General features: G+C 44.3%; 1 protein-coding gene across 7 annotated transcripts in view; it reads right to left on the reverse strand.

Annotated features, from left to right (window-relative positions):
• The window catches only part of PTPRG (protein tyrosine phosphatase receptor type G), a 731,369-nt gene that overhangs the window by 166,459 nt on the left and 546,150 nt on the right, over positions 1-18,760 (reverse strand). For all 7 annotated transcript variants that reach the window (XM_032209412.1, XM_032209411.1, XM_032209409.1 and 4 more), the window contains exon 6: positions 9,523-9,589. In XM_032209412.1, coding sequence (XP_032065303.1) covers positions 9,523-9,589 — 67 coding nt within the window. The remainder of the gene's footprint in view (positions 1-9,522; positions 9,590-18,760) is intronic.

Here is an 18,760-nt window from a genome sequence, read left to right on the forward strand (position 1 = left end):
AATTGCACTGATGCAGTAAGTTTGCAGTAAGCTCAAAATACTTATGGCTCTTTTAATTCTCTCTTCCTTTTCTGCTGAAGTCGAATAGCTACATTCAATATTGGTACATTTCTAATTTTCACTGGAGTTTTGATGAACATTTTCAAATTTCTTCTTAACACAGACCAATACACTGCCACTGGAAGGGATTGGCAATGTTTATTTCAGGTTGCAGGTTCTCTTCCTAACCACACTAGATATTGGGGTTTTGTAAAATTAGTATACAGATAATCCTTAAGTTACAACTGCAATGGAGCCTGTCTGATTTTATTATCTTTTTCGGTGATTGTTATGTGAACACCATGGTTATTAAGCAAACCACTGGTTTGCTATTGGTATCCAGAAATGCTGGGGTTTGGCAAACAGCTATAAATATGGTCAAAGCTTTAAATCCATTGTAAATATCTCCCCAGGTAGGTTTCGAACTATGCTAAGTGACCAGTCATAAATCAAGGATCATCCATATGGCTAAAGGACACTGAAATAATGCCACTATCCGAACAAAAAATTGGAAATATGGCTTAATAAACTCAGTTGACATTCAAAGCAAGCATATAATGGACAGCAAATATACTACTACAGCACCTTGCTGTTTTGAGCAAACAATTCGGTTTTCTGCAAATATAAAGCTAATAGCATTTATTACTGCTTTTATTACTAATATAAATATATAAATTATCATGATTTCCTACAAGAAGCAACTAATTAAGGAGAGAAGCAACTCAGAACTAAGGAGAAATTGTTAGTTTCTCCTTAGTTAGAAGTATTAATCAGTGAAACAACTTGCCTTCAGAAGTTGTGAATGTTCCAACACTGGAAGTTTTAAAGAACTAAATAAAGTTTTAAAGACTAAATAACCATTTGTCTGAAATGGTGTAGGGTTTCCTGCCTAAGTAGGTAGTTTGACTAGAAGACCTCCAAGATCCCTTCCAAGTCTGTTATTCTATTCTATTCTGTTCTGTTCTATTCTTCCCTCAAAGCTATATCAAGCTAAATTCTTCCAGGACCCAACGTAATTATATTTCAAATAGTAAAGTTCTAATTTTACAATAGTCATCTATGTATCAGCCCGGCAGCAATATCACTAAGCCTGTCCACTTAAAAGTCCATGTGGTTTGAAAGCTAAAAGAGGATAACTTACTTATGAAACATTCTTGCTATCATCAAAACCTTTTCTTCTTTCAGCACTGGTAACCTTTCCCTTGCCTTCAAATGCGACCTTCAACTGACTAGTAGACCCTCCTCCTCTTGTGTTTTTTTTATCCTGTAAATGTGCATATTTATCTACCCGAATGTGTATTTGGATTTTATAAACTCTTTGTCTCTAACTCTGTGGGATAAATCTGGAATTCAATGGCTGAAAATACTGGCAAGTAATGTTTGGCTACTTCTTTCTCGTTCTGTCATTAATCCAGGAATGGGAGGTCGTGGGAGGAATTTAAGCAGGTCTATCAGAACTATCTGTCAAAGATGTTGCATTTGCAGGATTTCTCCATGGACATGTAACTTCCAAGGTTCTTTCCAACACAAAGATTCAACAATTTGATGAAGTGTGAAAACATATGTTGCATATTCCGCAATTGCATTTCTTCTCCAAATGCTGCCCCAGACTAAAAAAGTTTGCATTCCTTTTTAACATCACACAAATACCCCCTTATTAATGGGTAGCACATATATACTACTTTGAGGCTTTAAAAAGATATACCTTTATTATGGAAAAATAGAAATGGGGCAGGTTATTTAAAAGAGGATAATATTAGAAATATAGGAAACCATTTTGTAATGATTAACATTACAAAATGTAAGTTGGTTTATTTGGTTATTTGAGGAGGGGTCAGATTCCAGAGATACGTAGGTGCATAAGACATAGAGTGTAGATCAGGGTTGTCAGTTGATTTCATTGAGGGCCACATCAAGGTGTGTTTGATCTCGGGAGTGGGGGAGCATGGGGACGTGGCCAGCTCGATGGCACTCATGTCGCAGATACCTGTGGTGTCCTGAACACTCTGCCAGTGAAAACAAAGCTCAGGAGAGCTGCGGGAAGCCCCTCCTGAGTTCCATTTTCACTGGCCGGTTGTTTCCAGGGCAGCCCCATGGGCCAGATCTAAGCACCCCACGGGTCAGATCTAGTCTGTGGGCCTTGAGTTTGATGCCCCTGGTGTAGACGAATCAAGGTTGTATCATCTAGGCTAGACTGAAGGTTATCCTCAGACAAATAGCGGCTAGTGCTACCAAAAGATTCTTAGGACTTCAAAGAAAATTGCTAATCTGGTGGTTCAACAGAATGGGATGAAGTTATGAAAACTAAAATTTGATTTTGAGGACTACTGTAAAGCTGCAGTGCTATCTTTTAAAACGTATCAATATTATGTTTGAAATATAAGGGACTGGATTCATTTTTTGCAACATTTTTTCATTTATTTTTAAAGACTTCCCCTCCCAAACATTTGAAGACCAGCAGCCTTATTGAACACTGCTTTCTCAGAAGGAAGATCAGAAAGTGGAACCAAGCATCATTAGACATTGTAGTAATAGTAATTTAAAGGTAGGGCTTATCCCAGATACTCTCAGCTTGTTAAGAATGGAATGGCTGGTATTTCCTTTTATATGGAGGGGGAAATGATATTTGGTTTAATACAGACAACAGCTATGTTATTTGCTGTCAAAGAAAAACCAGAACTGTTCAATATTTCCAGTTTGTCTGATCTAATCCTTTTCCATGGTCAGAATTTGTGCCCAGAGAAATCCCAGCTTATAGAGCACAGCCCTTAAAACAAGGCAAAATCTGATCTGAAGGGAGATTATTGGAGATATGCAGTAAAATTGTATTTTATTTATATCTATTATATTTTAAAGGAACGTGGTGGCTCAGTGGCTAAGATGCTGAGCTTGTCGATTAGAAAGGTCGGCAGTTCGGCAGTTTGAATCCCTAGCACCATGTAACGGAGTGAGCTCCTGTTGCTTGTCCCAGTTTCTGCCAACCTAGCAGTTAGAAAGCATGTAAAAAGGCAAGTAGAAAAATAGGAACCACTTTCGGTGGGAAGGTAAAAGTGTTCTGCGTGCCTTCGGAGTTTAGTCATGCCGGCCACATGACCACAGAGATTCTTTGGACAGTGCTGGCTCTTTGGCTCTGAAACGGAGATGAGCATTGCCCCCTAGAGTCGGGAATGAGTAGCACATATGTACAAGGGGAACCTTTACCTTTATTGCATTTTAAATGTATCTCATTTTTGCAAACCGTTATGAAAGTTTTATTCTGTTCTGTGGTTGACAAGAATCAGAATCAAAGTCCTGCAGGAATTCACAACTTCTCCTAGTTTGAGGACCAGAAAGGTTTTTATGAGTCATGTGGAGAATCAAATTCCAAAAATGTGTGAGGCCAGGATTTGACTCTTTGGGAGTGTATGTGGACTTTTTAAGAGGAGCAAATTGGGTGCTTTAAGTCTTATGGCAAGCATTCTTCTTCTTAAAAACATCTTAACATTCCAAACTGTTTAAATTTCATCCATGCTGGGAGTCACAAGAATAGATGACAGTGAGGCCCCTGAAAGTCCATTTTGTACACCAGGAAATACTCAAAGCTGGTTCACACTTATCAAACTGAGAGTGTTGCTTTCTGTTCAACACAGTAATGCCATGGGAAGATCTGAAAACACATCTCACACTGGAAATCCACACTGATCCATTTTGTGCTTTATCATATGTTTCTAATTTGCTTTTAAATGATTTCAGATTTCAGATTTAGTTTATTTGTATGCCGCCCTTCTCCGGGAGGGACTCAGGGCGGCGAACAACTCAAAGGGGGAAAAGGGAACATAAAACACAATACACGTGATTAAAATAAACAAGAATCATACAGCCATACAAGTCAAGAGGGGAGGGAAACTCATCAACCCCAGGCCTGCCGGCACAGCCAGGTTTTGACGGCTTTCCGGAAGGCCTGGAGAGAGGTGAGGGTCCGAATCTCTGCGGGGAGTTCGTTCCAAAGGGCTGGAGCTGCCACAGAGAAGGCCCTCCCCCGGGTGGTAGCCAGGTGGCATTGGCTGGTGGACGGAACCCGGAGGAGGCCAACCCTGTTTGATCTAACGGGCCTTTAGGAAGTAATTGGCAGCAGGCGGTCTCTCAAGTACCCAGGTCCAATACCATGAAGGGCTTTATAAGTTACGACTAGCACTTTGAAGCATATCCGGAGACCAATCGGTAGCCAGTGCAGCTCGCGGAGGATAGGTGTAACGTGGGTGTACCGAGGTGCACCCACAATCGCTCACGCGGCTGCATTCTGGACGAGTTGAAGTCTCCGAATACTCTTCAAGGGCTGCCCCATGTAGAGCGCATTGCAGTAGTCCAGTCTTGAGGTCACGAGGGCGTGAGTGACTGTTGCGAGTGCCTCCCGGTTCAGGTAGGGACGCAACTGGTGCACCAGGCGAACCTGGGCAAATGCCCCCCTGGTCACAGCCGACAAATGATGTTCTAAAGTCAGCTGTGGGTCCAGGAGGACTCCCAAGTTGCGAGCCCTGTCTAAGGGTCATAAATTTTCACCCCCCAGCCTGAGTGATGGAATACTGGCCAAATTCTTGGGAGGGAAACACAACAGCCACTCAGTCTTGTCTGGATTGAGTACAAGCTTGTTAACCCCCACCCAGACCCTGACAGCCTCCAGGCACTGGCACATCATGTCAACCGCTTCACTGAGTTGGCGTGGGGCGGACAGATACAGCTGAGTATCGTCCGCATATTGATGGTATTTCATCCCGTGCCATCGAATGATCTCACCCAGTGGCTTCATGTAGATATTGAACAGGAGGGGGGATAGGACCGAAATCTGAGAGATTCAAAGTGGCACTCATTAATATAAGTGCAGCAGATACAGAATGTACAACCCATAACACACGAGAAGCAAGCATGATAAATGTGAAGGAATGCCATACAGTACAAGAAATTCCAAAATCAATGACTGTTGCGGCCACAGTAATTACATAGGGATACATATCCTGCCTAACATAGGAAAACTCAGGGAAAAAAACTTTTAAGCATTACTTTCTATTTCAGTTCTAATGTTTCCCATATTGTCTGTTTTTGTTCACATAAGCACCTAGTCTAATTCTTGGGAAATTAAACTTAATGCAACATTGGAATGCTAAGAAATAGATCCCTAGAGAAGAAGAAGAAAAATAAACTTTTTCAGTTACAGTTAATTCTACATTGATCTTTTTATGTTGACATATCTCTATCATCATTAAGATGGTGACAGTGTGAAGGACACAATTATTTATGTTCCATCAAATTAGTCAGTAATTCAAGTCCCTGATGAAATCTCCGGCCAAAATAGCTCTCACTCCTGCAGAATGTGATTCTAACATTATCAATCTTTCTTATCTAAAAGGGCACAGCAAAGTGAGAGAACTTTGTTAAAAAAGAGATGGTCAAAAGACTGCCATCTTGTAGTGATACATAAATTTTTTAGATTTTTTAAAATCCCACCTTTACTATTTTTGTTTATAAACAATTCAAGGCTGAGAATCTAAGAAATATTCCCTCCTCCTATTTTTCCCACAACAAAAACAAGCTTGTGAGCTGAGTTGGGCTGAGAGAGTGACTGACTCAAAATTACCCAGCTGACTTTCATGCCTAAAATTGAACCAGAATTCAGTCTTATGGTTTCTAGCCTGGTGTCGTAACCACTTGATCAAATTGGCTCTTTTATAAGGGGCACATTTTGTGTAGTTCTCTGGCTGAGAAGACAAGGAAAGAAATCCCAACTACTAGGGTAACAATGAAAGAGCCTTCCAAATAGTCCCATCAGATATTGTTGTTAGTTACGAAGTCATGTCCAACCCATCATGTCCCTATGGACAATGTTCCTCCAGGCCTTCCTGTCCTCTACCCTCCTCTGAAGTACATTTAAGCTCATGCCTACTGCTTCAGTGATTCCATCCAGCCACCTCATTCTCTGTTGTTCCCTTCTTCTTTTGCCCTCAATCTTTCCCAGCATTAGGCTCTTCTCTAGTGAGTGCTTCCTTCTCATTAAGTGGCCAAAGTACTTGAGTTTCATCTTCAGGATCTGACCTTCTAAAGAGCAGTCAGGGTTGATCTCCTCCAGGACTGACTGGTTTGATCGCCTTGCAGTCCAAGGGACTCGCTGGAGTCTCCTCCAGCACCATAGTTCAAAGGCCACAATTCTTTGGTGCTCAGCCTTTCTTATGGTCCAACGTCCCCAGCCATCCATTGCAACTGGAAAAACCAGTAACCTTGACTATACTTCACCAGATATGCTGGATTTTAAAACCAATTATATATTATAAACCTATTAAGAAAACAATTAAAAAATGATCTTGCCAAAGGGGAAAAAAACACAACAATTAAAAGCAAGAAATTCAAACTTAGTATATGGGCTCAAAACAGCATGTCAGACCAGTAGCTTTCTGAAAATAATGTTGAAGTGTCTTCAACATTTCTTGAAGGATAGGAGGGTTGGACTAAACAGATCTTTGGAGTTTTTCCAGAGGACAAATGAAATGCTATGAGAATATATATGTGTCAGGCTCAAGCCTAGAGACTAGAGAGCAAAATCCAATCAAGTCCTATTCTTTATTAGCTTGCACCTAATAGACAGAATCTTGCCAAACTAAAGCTATAACTTCCCAAGCTACTATATAAATATTGAGGTATTCAAAGAAAGAATCAAGCAAGTGTAGAAACAAATAATCTGATTTATTCTAAAAAAGGACATTATATACGTTCTGAACTATTTGAATCTAAAAAGGACAATAAAGGAAACAACCAGCCAGTTCTATGGACTTCAATTCTTATAATTTCCAGACACGATGACTATTGGATTCTGTAACCAGCCAAATTAAAGAACATATTTCTTTTTCTTAATTAAACAAGAATAGAGCTTGAGCTTTTATTAGATTTTCTCTCTTTACCACCTTCACATTTAACTGTAGTTTTTGTAGTCTTATTTTCAGATTTTTATTTGAAAAAAGACTTTAAAAAAAAAGCTCATGCATTCATTTTCTCTGCTGTGGAGAGGAAAACCCACAGAGAAAGAATATAGTTAGTCCTCATTCAGTGATCATAATTGGGACTGGCAATTGGCTAAGTGGAATGCTCGCTAAGTGAAACATCCTGATTTTATGATCGTACTTCAGCTTTCTTTTGCTATGAAGGTCATAGATGCAAGGACTGGTTGCAAAATTAATCCTTCATCCCCATCATAACTGCAAATAGTTGCTAAACAAGGCAGTTGTTAAATGAGGACTACCAGTATCCTTTTCCCAGTCACATTGTTATATTCTAGGGATTTTTTTCTTAAGCTGATGAAGTAGATTTACAAAATAGAAGTATGATTAGGCACCAATAGATATTCCAGCAACAGATGGAAGTGGAATAGGATCATTTTAGTAATCTAGGAGTAGAGTCTATAAGCACAAAACAGACAGGATGGCACAACTAAAATATTCCAGGTCACGTAAACAGTAGACACAATTTCTTCATCAAATCATAGAATCACCAAAGTTGCTCTTTTCACTTTTTCTAACAGATTCTTCTGCTGGCACTAGATAATAATATCTACTTCTGAAGAAAATAACATAGTTAGCTCAGTGTCTAGTTTTTCCTTTGAAACTTAACACTGAAATGTATAAATAGTAACAAACCTATAGGAAATTCCATAAATGAAGAATTTGGTGTTATGTTATAACTCCAAATTTTTATTTTCAGTAGATTTACAACATGCAAAGTTGTAACATTAAAAGGTTTTGAAAGGAAAGCAATTACTGTATTTTTTGGAGTATAAGGCACACCTTTTTTCCTCTAAAAAGAGGCTGAAAATCTGGGTGCGTCTTATACACCAAATACAGCATTTTTGCCTCCCGAAGCCCCCTTCACCAAAATGGCCTTGCATAGCCTTATGGAAGCTTTCAGAGAGCTCCTGGCAGCTGAGGAGGGCAGAAATGAGTGTAAAATGGGCCATTTTTTTGCTCGTTTTTGCCCCCCCACCCCCAGGAGCACTCTGCAAGCCCCCCCAGGCTATTCATGCCTTTTTTGGGGTGGGAAAGGGCCCATTTTCATGAAAAACGGGCTGTTTTGGGGAGGTTTGCAGAGTGCAAAAACTTTTTTTTCCTTTCAGAAAGCTGTTTAGTTAGAGGGATTGATGAGAATTACATTGGTCAAGTGCTGTGCCAGGAGTAACAAAGTTTTAGGAGTTACAGGTTGTCAGTGATTTCCTTCTCCAGCACATGGATAAATACACCTGGAAACATCTACCTACCTTCTCTCTCTCTCTCTCTCTCTCTCCCTACCTACTGTATTTCTCTCTCTCCCCCTCTATCTATCTATATACCTACCGACCTATTCTCTCTCTCCCTTCCTATCTACTGTATTTCTTTCTCGCTATCTTTCTCTATTTCTCTCCCTCTATCCCTCTACCTACCTACTTACCTACACATATTCTCTCTCCCTACCTACCTACTGTATTTCTCTCTCTCTCCCTCCCTCCCTCCCTCTATCTACCTACCTACTTTTTTTTTTAAAAAAAAGCCTCTTCAAAACCTAGGTGCATCATACTCCAGTGTGTCTTATACTCCGAAAAATACGGGTAATCTGGAAACCTATTAGTTTTAATCTGCCACTAAAAACTGATTTTAGGTTTCTAGTCAAGAAGGAAACAAAATGTTGTTAAACTCTGCATTTCTCTAAATGTCTAAAAACAATCTCATTGAAAAGGAGTGGAAATAGTGTTTAGTTGGAATTGAGATTCACCACAATCTCCCAGTCTTTTCTTTGCTAATTGTAATGGAATGATTAATACTTTGCAAATCATTACATTAAAAATCTGACAAAGTTGATTTTGACACAGCTTTGCTATAATTGCACATTATAATTACTGGTAATAAGGTTATTTCTTAATATATTTTTTTTAAAAAATAGAAATTTGTGATATGGTTTTTATTTCATTATTTATTCCAATTCATCCTTTAGATTAGATACATCAGACTAAGAGAAATGGTGACATTTACCAGCCATTCTCCTAAATTTTATCCTGAGATAAATTAGTTATCTGTGGAAATTAAAGATCCATTATCAACTCTGTAAAATTGTAAGGACAAATACTTCATAAAAAATAGAAAAAATTAAGCACTTATTTTTTAATTATTTTAAAAAGATCAATGTTCAGCAAACCAAATATTATCTGAAAGCACAAAATATAAGAAACCATAATATTCTTATCTGGCTTTCTTTGCAAAAATGTCCTAAATGAAATATTCCAAATGAAAGCTAAGAAAGGACCCCTTTTAATATTCGTCCAAAGCTATTTCAGCTAATAAATGTAACTGGGATTTATAGCATCTGAATAACAGCTTCCATGGCCTCAAATATCATTACAGGAGACATATACAACTCAGGTTGTCTTTTGAAAAGGTGACCCACTGTGAGTCTTCTACTTTTCTTAGCACAATCAAACTTTAAGAAACTACTTACCATGATGTACGACCCCCTTCAGCCCATGGATAATAGGTTCAAGTGCTGGATTGTCCCTCTGACTGACCTAGATGTAAAGGATATGTGCTTGGTTAAATTTATTATGGCACTAGACAAAAGAATCTCACTGTAATCTTCCAAAAGAATGGAGGAAAAAGAGAAAATATACTCTGAGCAAGTTAACTTAGTTTACATCTTTAAGATAATTTCTTCTCATCAGACAATGAATGTTTAAGATGGATAATGCAACATAGCAAACAAAAGAGGCGAAATAGAAATAGAAAAATAGCACTTAGTCTTATATGCCGCTCCAGAGTGCTTTACAGCCGCCTCTAAGCAATTTACAGAGTCAGCATATTGCCCCTGACATCTGGGTCCTCATTTTACTGACCTCGGAAAGGTGGAAAGCTGAGTCAATCTTGAGCTGGTTAGCATTGAACTCATGGCAGTGGGCAGAGTTAACCCGCAATACTGCATTCTAACCACTTTCCTGCCACCATGGCTCTTCAATCAAAAGAATCAAAAGTCATTAAAATATTAAGCACATCATCACACACCCTAGCACAGATGAATAGTTGATAGCACTCCATTTGCTTCTTGTATACCCTATTTCTCTGAAAATAAGACCTCCCTGGATAATAAGCCCAATTGGGCTTTTGCGCGCATGCGCTAAAATAAGCCCTCCCCAAAAAATAAGCCCTCCCCAAAATACTGCAACACAGCAGCAGTCATGAGGTTACCATACTCACTGCCTCCTGCACCTCAAAAATAGTAAGAGCCCCCCAAAATTAAGGCCAAGTACTTATTTTTTTGGGGGGGGGGGAAGAAAATAAAACCCTGTCTTATTTTAGGGGAAACACGGTAGATACACATAAAAAATACCTTAGTATTTTATGCAGCTTTAGTTGGAATAGCTTACATCCTGAGATGATACCTTTAACACCATTAAACAGCACCACCTGTCTATTCCAAGTACTTGGGTAGGTGGATAAAAATGCCAAATTCAGTCTAAACATCACCAGGCTGACTGTGCAACCAACCACAATAAACATGTAGTAAAAATGTACAACTCAAAACAACTTTATGAGCATTGTGTATAAACAAGGGCTAGCACACCTGGCCAAGCACAAATGTATCCCTGGCAGTAAAACACACTTGGCATCCAGTTTCTGAGAGATGGAGAGATTCTGTGGAGAGTGGAAACTTGATAAAATGCAAGATATGTTCACCAAGTGCAATGGAGGGTAAGGGTTGGGAGATTCTAGGAATGACACTTTTTAGTAAACTTGAAAATAGAGAAAGTATACACTAGGCTTTACACTGTCATTATTTCCTATGCTACATACAACATTATCTAGGCATTTCTGGCATATTTCGGCCTATATGTCACAGGTACAACTAAAACCATCCCAAGCATGCAAAAATTAGGATTTCTAATCCAGAGATTATCTTTACTGTGAAGACAACATGCTGTTGTCGTTATTCCACTAACTAGGAAATATATGTACTGCACTGACACCTACTTAACATATCCTTTTGTTCTTTTGCTATTAGCAAAATGTAATAATTTCATTTCCCATATGCCAGTATAGTTGGTAGAAGGAGATAATTAGGTATAGATGTGACCATGCTACTTCGGTGTTCCTAGGCAGGCATTACACATAGTGCACGGTATTCATTTGTATCTCATTCATAATTCATGAACACAACTGTGTCTACATTGACATCGCTCCTATCCGCATCTATTTGTATGAAGATAAGAGGGGATGTGAATGTAAGACAGAGTAGGAAAGACCCACTCAAAGCAGCCACAGAGACAGAGACGGATTTGCCCTGGAAGATTACCGCTTATGCAGCACACAGAAAAACATTTCCTTAAAAACATTCCCAAGAAGAATCAATAAAGAAGTGAGAATTGAGGTGCTATACACACAGAATGAAACATTAGGCATGGTGCATTTTATGCATCCATGGGAACGATACTTTTCATAAAAATGACAAAAGTAGAGTTGACCCATGGAAATACTAGCCATGTTCCTTTTATGTATATGACCCATGTACAAAAGGGGGAAGAGCTTGTATTGTCATGGAATCACAAAGTTTGGATATCCCCTGTATACAGGGGTGTGATCCTACCGGTTTAACAACCAGTTCGGTTCATGTGCGCTACACACATGAAAAAAATCACCTTCCACATGAGGAAAACAGCTGCGGTGCGGCAATCCACTCTGCTGGGCTATCAGCTGGGCTTCAGAAAAGGGAATATAAGTGAGTATGGCGCAGGAGCGGGTAGGCGGGCCCAGTTGAAAGTCGGAGCAAACCAGTTTGCTCCCAGCTGATAGTCGGAGCTATCAGTCGGAACCAGTAGACTCCCACCTCTGCCTGTATATGTCTCTTAGACTATCTTCCCTTCCTTGACCCTTTTGTGCTTGCATAATATACATAGCTTTAAGTAATGAACGACAACAGTGGTAAGGCTGCATTTCTTTGTATCTTTCCTGAACCTTTGGATAAATGATAAGTAGAGCTGAAGGTGTAATAATGATCCCCTGAGTGAAACTGCACATTTGATTCTTGCACCGAAAAAGATTATTCACACCTTGAATGTAATCCCTTGCTCAGCAGATTTGATCAATAGCAGAATTGCAAGAATCTAGAAATCCATTAAGCCTGGCTTCAATAGTTGCAGAGGAAAAAAGAGGAGAAATTGTCAAGAGGGAAGAATGAATGTTTGCATGTATCATTTATATGTGCATATAATTCACTTGGATGGAGACAAATGAATAACTACCAGACTCAGTACAAAGTAAAAATAAACACGGCTTTCGATTTAAAAACACCATTACCCTATTTCCATTGCTAATAAGACCTTCCCACCTTTGAGAAACTGGCACAAAGGTAAAATGAACTGGTAGCGTTTATTTGCTAATCATTTCTATGATTAGCTTCTATTTTTGTTTTTCAGCAAACATATTGTTATTCTAGGCAGAGTAAAGAGGTAGCATTTGATGTGGTGAATACAAACAGCAAGCAATGTACAACTCACAACTAAGTATCTTATCATTTAACTGATCCTATTATAATTTAATGCACAATGAATTATGTTCAAGTTTTTTTTATTACCTGCAGTCAAAATGACAAATGGACAGATTATATTGTAGAGGTTATTTGGGGATCTCTGAAAGCGGCACCAGGATCCTGGATTGAGATAGTCCTGATTCGGCTTTCAGCTGGCTGAGAGATAAAAATGGCTTTTCCTCATTTACATGCTAAAATGCTATAACAAAAACAACAATAATACCAAGAGCAGAGGGTGGTCAAGGACTCCTACAAGTAAGAAGAAAAACACAGCTTGAATGATTACATCAAGAAAAGTGAAGAACCAATGATTAAGGAAGTAAATAAAGGAGGTCTTTTAAAGACAACTAAGTCAAAAGCTGAATATAAGAAAGAAGTAATTGAGAAGCGAGCAGAAAATTGGAAAAACAAAGCTATGCATAGCCAATACTTGAAAAGTATTGAAGGCAAAGCTGACCAAAAGCTAGCTTGGAAATGGTTAAGATCAGGAGCACTGAAAAAAGAAACAGAAGGCTTTATTTTGGCAGCTCAAAAACAAGCCTTAGCCACAAACTGCATGAAGGCAAAAATTCAACATGTTACCACCAACAGCAAATGTCACCTCTGTAATGAGAAAGACGAGACAGTCGACCACTTGATCAGTGGGTGCAGCAAAATTTCACAATGACTACCTACAACGCCATGTTGCTAAGATCATTCACTGGAAATTGTGCCAAAAGTTTGGATTTGAGTACAGCAAAAACCACTGGGAACATCCAGTTCAGAAGGTTTTAGAGAATGAGAAACTCAAGATCTTGTGGGACTTCAGAATTCAGACTGACAGGCACTTGGCCCACAACACACTGGACATAACAATAGTTGAAAAGAAAAAAGTATGGTTCATTGACACTGCAATACCTGGAGATGCACGAATTGAAGATAAACAGCAAGAAAAAATCACAAAGTACCGGGACTTGCAAATTGAAGTTGAGCGACTGTGGAAAAAGAAATTGTGTGTTGTCCCGATTGTAATTGGAGCCCTTGGAGCAATACCTAAAGGGCTACTTCGCTATTTGGAAATTTTAAATTTATCAGACTTGAACATTCTGATTCTACAAAAAACCACCCTACTTGGAACAGCTTATATCCTCCGATGTTACCTTAACAGTTCCTAGGTCCTTGGTTAGGACTCGAGCCGTTGAGCTACCAACCAGCCCCAAAGGCTGTGAATCTCACCAAAGATTAACCACATATAATAATGCCATTAAAGGGAGCATATAAAAGCTTTCTGGAGATTGAGATGTTTGACATGGTGATGAAAAGCTATCACTCTGTGAGTTGATCAGTGCACACGGAAGGAAATAACCTAATATGGATGCCAATCTATTGAAGGCCCAGCTCTGTAATTTTCTAGCCTTAACTGTTGAATACTAGCGCGGGAAATACAAGCGCGCGAACAAGGACTCTTCCTGATTGGCTCCCGGGCAGAGCCGGCTCAATCCTCGCCCTGATTGGTCGAGCTACAAAGGACTCTTCCTGATTGGTTCCCGGGCAGAGCCGGCTCAATCCTCGCCCTGATTGGTCGAGCTACAAAGGACTCTTCCTGATTGGTTCCCGGGCAGAGCCGGTCCAATCCTCGCCCTGATTGGTCGAGCTACTCGACGCCCCATTGGTCCCTCGCTCAAACCTGGGGGTATAAATGTAGGGCGCGAAATACGCCTCGTTGAATCGTTTCCACTATGAGCTGAATAAAAGTCACTTTCCTCATACTTCTTGTCGCGTCCTTCCCTTCGCTCCAAGATCTAAAACTGGCGACGAGGGTGGGATTCCGATTCCCGCGACCACGAAGAAGAACAGCCAGCTGCCACCGCGTCTGAACCAGCCAGAACGCTATCGTCAGACCGAGAACTCCGGCAGCGAACGCGAATTTTTCTTCGTCCTTCCTCTCCCCTCTCCGGCCCCACACCACGATGGCGTCATCGCTTCCTCCTTTCGCGCCATTCGGCGGAGCCACCGGAGAATCATGGGACGGATTCATGGAGCGGTTCGAGTGTTACCTGATCGCTTCGAAAAACCAGGCTCAGACCGATGAGGAGAAATGCAGCTTCTTCCTGTCCTGCTGTGAGCCGTCCATGTTCGCCTCTGCGAGAGCCCTGGCCGCCCCGAGGCCAGCATACAAACTTGGGTGGGCCGAGCTGATGTCCAGGCTGAGGAACCACTACGCTCCCTCACCCTCTTTATTTGCACGCCGTTTCGCTTTCCGCCGCCGAGTACAAAGGGCTAATGAATCCATTAGCCATTTTCTGGAGGCCTTGCGCACTGTGGCCGCCCAGTGCGATTTTGCAGACCTGGAGGAAAACCTTGCGGAGCAGTTTGTGTGCGGAGTCCGCGACGCACACTTACGCGGCCGATTGCTCCGGAATCACAAGATTACCCTGATGCAAGCCGTGGAAATAGCGCGAGCCGCCGAACTCTCCGAGCAATCCACGGCCGACATGGAACGCCTCCAGCTAAACCCCCCCGCACAAACCGTCGCGGGGCCGCTCGCCCAGACGAACCTCGTCGACGATCTCTCCCCTGCCGAAAACGGGGAGGAGGAGGAGGAGGAAATCGTCGGCCAGATGAGGCTGCAGCCCAAACGGAGGCCACCCCAGCAACCACCGGCACCCGTTCAGCCGGCCTCAAACGCACCTTGCCGCGGATGCGGCGGCCGCCACAGCCGCACAGCCTGCCCGTACCGTTCCGCCGTCTGCCGCCGTTGCCAAGGAGAAGGACACCTCGCCAGAGTATGCCGGGCTCCCCTGCCAGCCCCGTCGTTTATGCAGCCCAGCGACCAGCGCCCGGCACCACCACGCCGCCTGCAGCCACGTCCCGCGAGGCGCACTGAGGACTGCCACTCAACCTACCAGCCCCCCAGCGCCGACTGCGTGGTCTACCAGGCATCCCCCGTTCCCGCCGGCCACCGGAAAATAAGCACCGCCGTCCGTCTCGAAGGTCAGCTTTGCCAAATGGAGGTGGACTCCGGTTCATCCCGTTCTCTCCTATCTTGGGCTTTGTTCTCCCGCCTTTGCCCCGGGGTCCCCCAGAGAAAGCTGCGCCCCGCCAGGGTCTCCCTCCTAGATTACCAGGGAAATGGGATTCCCACAGCTGGGTTATACCACATCCGGGTGGAATATGGAAATTTTAAAGGGAAACTCCCAGTTTTAGTCGTAAGGAACAACCTGCCCGCTCTCCTGGGGTTAGAATGGTTCTCCGCTTTGGGCCTCACCATAGAAGGGGTACACAGGGTAGTTTCCCTCCCCGTAGATAGCGTCCTAGACGAGTTCTCAGATGTGTTCGACGGGAAATTGGGTTGTTACAAGGGTACCCCCATTTCTCTCTGCCTCGATCCTCAGGTCGCCCCCGTTAGGCTAAAGGCACGCAGGGTCCCTTTCGCATTGAGAGCAAAGGTAGATGCGGAACTCGATAAGTTAATTGAACAAGGGGTACTCGAGCCCGTAGATCACGCCCGCTGGGAAACCCCCATAGTCCTTCCGGTCAAGCCCGACGGATCGGTGAGGATATGTGCCGACTACAAGTCGACCATCAATTTGGCCCTACAGGCAAACCCGTATCCGGTTCCCGTAGTACAGCACCTACTCCACTCCTTAGGACAGGGCCGCATTTTCGCTAAGCTAGACATGGCACAGGCCTACCAGCAGCTTCCCGTAGACGACGATGCGGCTACAGCCCAGACTATCGTCACCCACCGCGGAGCTTTCCGTTGCCGCCGTCTGCAATTCGGCGTCTCGGTCGCCCCTGGGATTTTCCAGAGCCTCATGGAGCGGTTGCTCCACGGGCTCCCAGGCGTCGTTCCCTACTTCGACGACGTCCTGGTCGCAGCCCCCAGCCACTCGGAGCTCCTGAAAACGCTGCGGGAGGTCCTCACACGTTTCAGGGAGGCGGGACTGAAATTAAAGCGCAGCAAATGCGAAATTGCAGTTCCCAAGGTTGAATTCCTGGGGTTCCTCATTGATGCCCAAGGCATCCACCCCACTCCTTCCAAAGTTGCCGCCATCAAAAACGCACCCGCACCCACCTCTAGGGCGGAGTTACAAGCATTCCTGGGGCTCTTAAATTTCTACGCCCCTTTTATCCCCCACAAGGCGTCACTAGCTGAGCCGCTACACCGTCTACTTGACCGGTCAGCAGCCTGGAAATGGGGTAGCCGTGAAGCGCACGCGTTCGCGGCTATAAAGGATATTTTAACTTCATCGGCAGTCCTAATCCAGTACAGCGATAGGATGCCTCTAATTCTGACTTGCGATGCCTCCCCCTATGGCGTAGGGGCGGTGCTGAGCCACGTCCTCCCAAACGGCTCAGAAGCCCCCATAGCCTTCTATTCCCGGACACTCTCCTCCACGGAGCGGAACTACAGCCAAATCGATAAAGAAGCCCTGGCTGCAGTGTCCGGCATTAAGCGGTTCCATGACTACCTTTATGGTAGAAAGTTCACCCTAGTCACGGATCACAAGCCCCTCCTGGGGCTACTGGCGGGTGACAAGCCGACTCCCCCCATCTTGTCCCCCCGCATGACACGCTGGACAGAGTTCCTAACGGCGTACTCGTATACGCTGTTATACCGTCCGGGCAAACAGCTAGGACACGCAGACGCCCTGAGCCGCTGCCCCCTGCCAGAGACGGACACAGCCCACGTGCCCGCGCTCTCTGTTCTGTCCATTGCCGAATCCGACCTCCCCGTTTCTGCCACGGACGTGGCAGCCTGCACAAAGGCTGACCCCGTCCTATCTCAGGTCGCTTCATGGGTTTTGAGGGGGTGGCCCACGGAAAAGGTAGCGGAACACTTCCGCCCATTCAAAGTGCGACAGGCCGAACTCGCCCTTCACGGGGGTTGCCTTGTCTGGGGGGATAGGGTAGTGATCCCTACAGCCCTACGAGCACGAATCCTGCCCGCACTCCACAAAAACCACCCAGGCATAGCACGAATGAAAGCCTTAGCCCGTAGCTACGTATGGTGGCCCTTGTTAGACACAGAAATCGCAGACTACGTAGGCCGATGCAGGATCTGCCAAAACTCTAGGCCGAATCCCCCCATAGCCGCCCCTCGAGAGTGGGAGATCCCTAGAGGCCCATGGTCCCGTTTACACATCGACTTTGCCGGCCCCTTCCACGGCCGGAACTTCATGATAGTGGTCGATGCTTACTCCAAGTGGGTGGAGCTAGTAATCATGACCTCCACCACAGCAGAGAGTACAGTAAGGGCCCTCCGTAAGATGTTCGCTACCCATGGGTTACCGGATGTGATAGTCTCCGATAACGGGCCCCAGTTTACCTCCACCACGTTCCAAGAATTCCTGGCCGAACAGGGGATCAGACACGCGGCCACAGCCCCCTATCACCCAGCTAGCAACGGCCGGGCGGAGCGCGCAGTTCGCTCAGCAAAAGAAGCCTTGGGCCGCATGGACCAGGGCGACTGGCAAGAAAGAGTAGCGGCCTATCTCTTGAGCCAGCACTCCATACCCTGCCCAACGACCAACAAAAGTCCCGCGGAGCTCTTGATGGGTAGGAGATTGCGAACCCCCCTAGACAGGCTCCATCCACTTTACGCAGGAGATCCGCCAAGCAACCTGGGGGCCCTTCCGTCCCACGCGTTTAAGTTAGGGAATCCTGTATGGGCCCGTTCCTTTTCCGGGGATCCACGGTGGGTTCCCGCAACCATCACAGCTCTGACCGGCCCCTGTTCCTTCAGGGTCGGCCTGGCCGACGGGACACAATGGAGGCGACACGTGGACCAGTTAAGGCGTCGCCTTCCTGCGGAAAGAGACGGCCCCAGCTCCCCAGAAATCTGCTCTCAACAGGAGCCACCCCCATTGACTCCTTTCCCCACGGACCGTTTCCACCCGGCGAACGGGGGTCAAGCCGTCGCGAACCTTCCGGGCAGGCGCACCCCAGCTGGCTACTCCTTTCCGCGGAGCCCTTCTCGAGACTCTGAACCTACACCCCAACCGGACTGCACGGGGCCCCTACCAGACACCCCGTTGGCCACAGAGACGCCACCCCAGGCGGACGGACATCGGGCACGGGACCCGGAGCCAATGCCCTCTCGCGGGGCCGCGCCGTCGGCTCAAGCCCCCACCACGGACACGCCTCCGCCAGCGGTTCCCCCCCCGTCGACGACCGC

Source organism: Thamnophis elegans, chromosome 2 (assembly GCF_009769535.1).
Source record: "Thamnophis elegans isolate rThaEle1 chromosome 2, rThaEle1.pri, whole genome shotgun sequence".
In the NCBI taxonomy this organism is placed as follows: domain Eukaryota; kingdom Metazoa; phylum Chordata; class Lepidosauria; order Squamata; family Colubridae; genus Thamnophis; species Thamnophis elegans.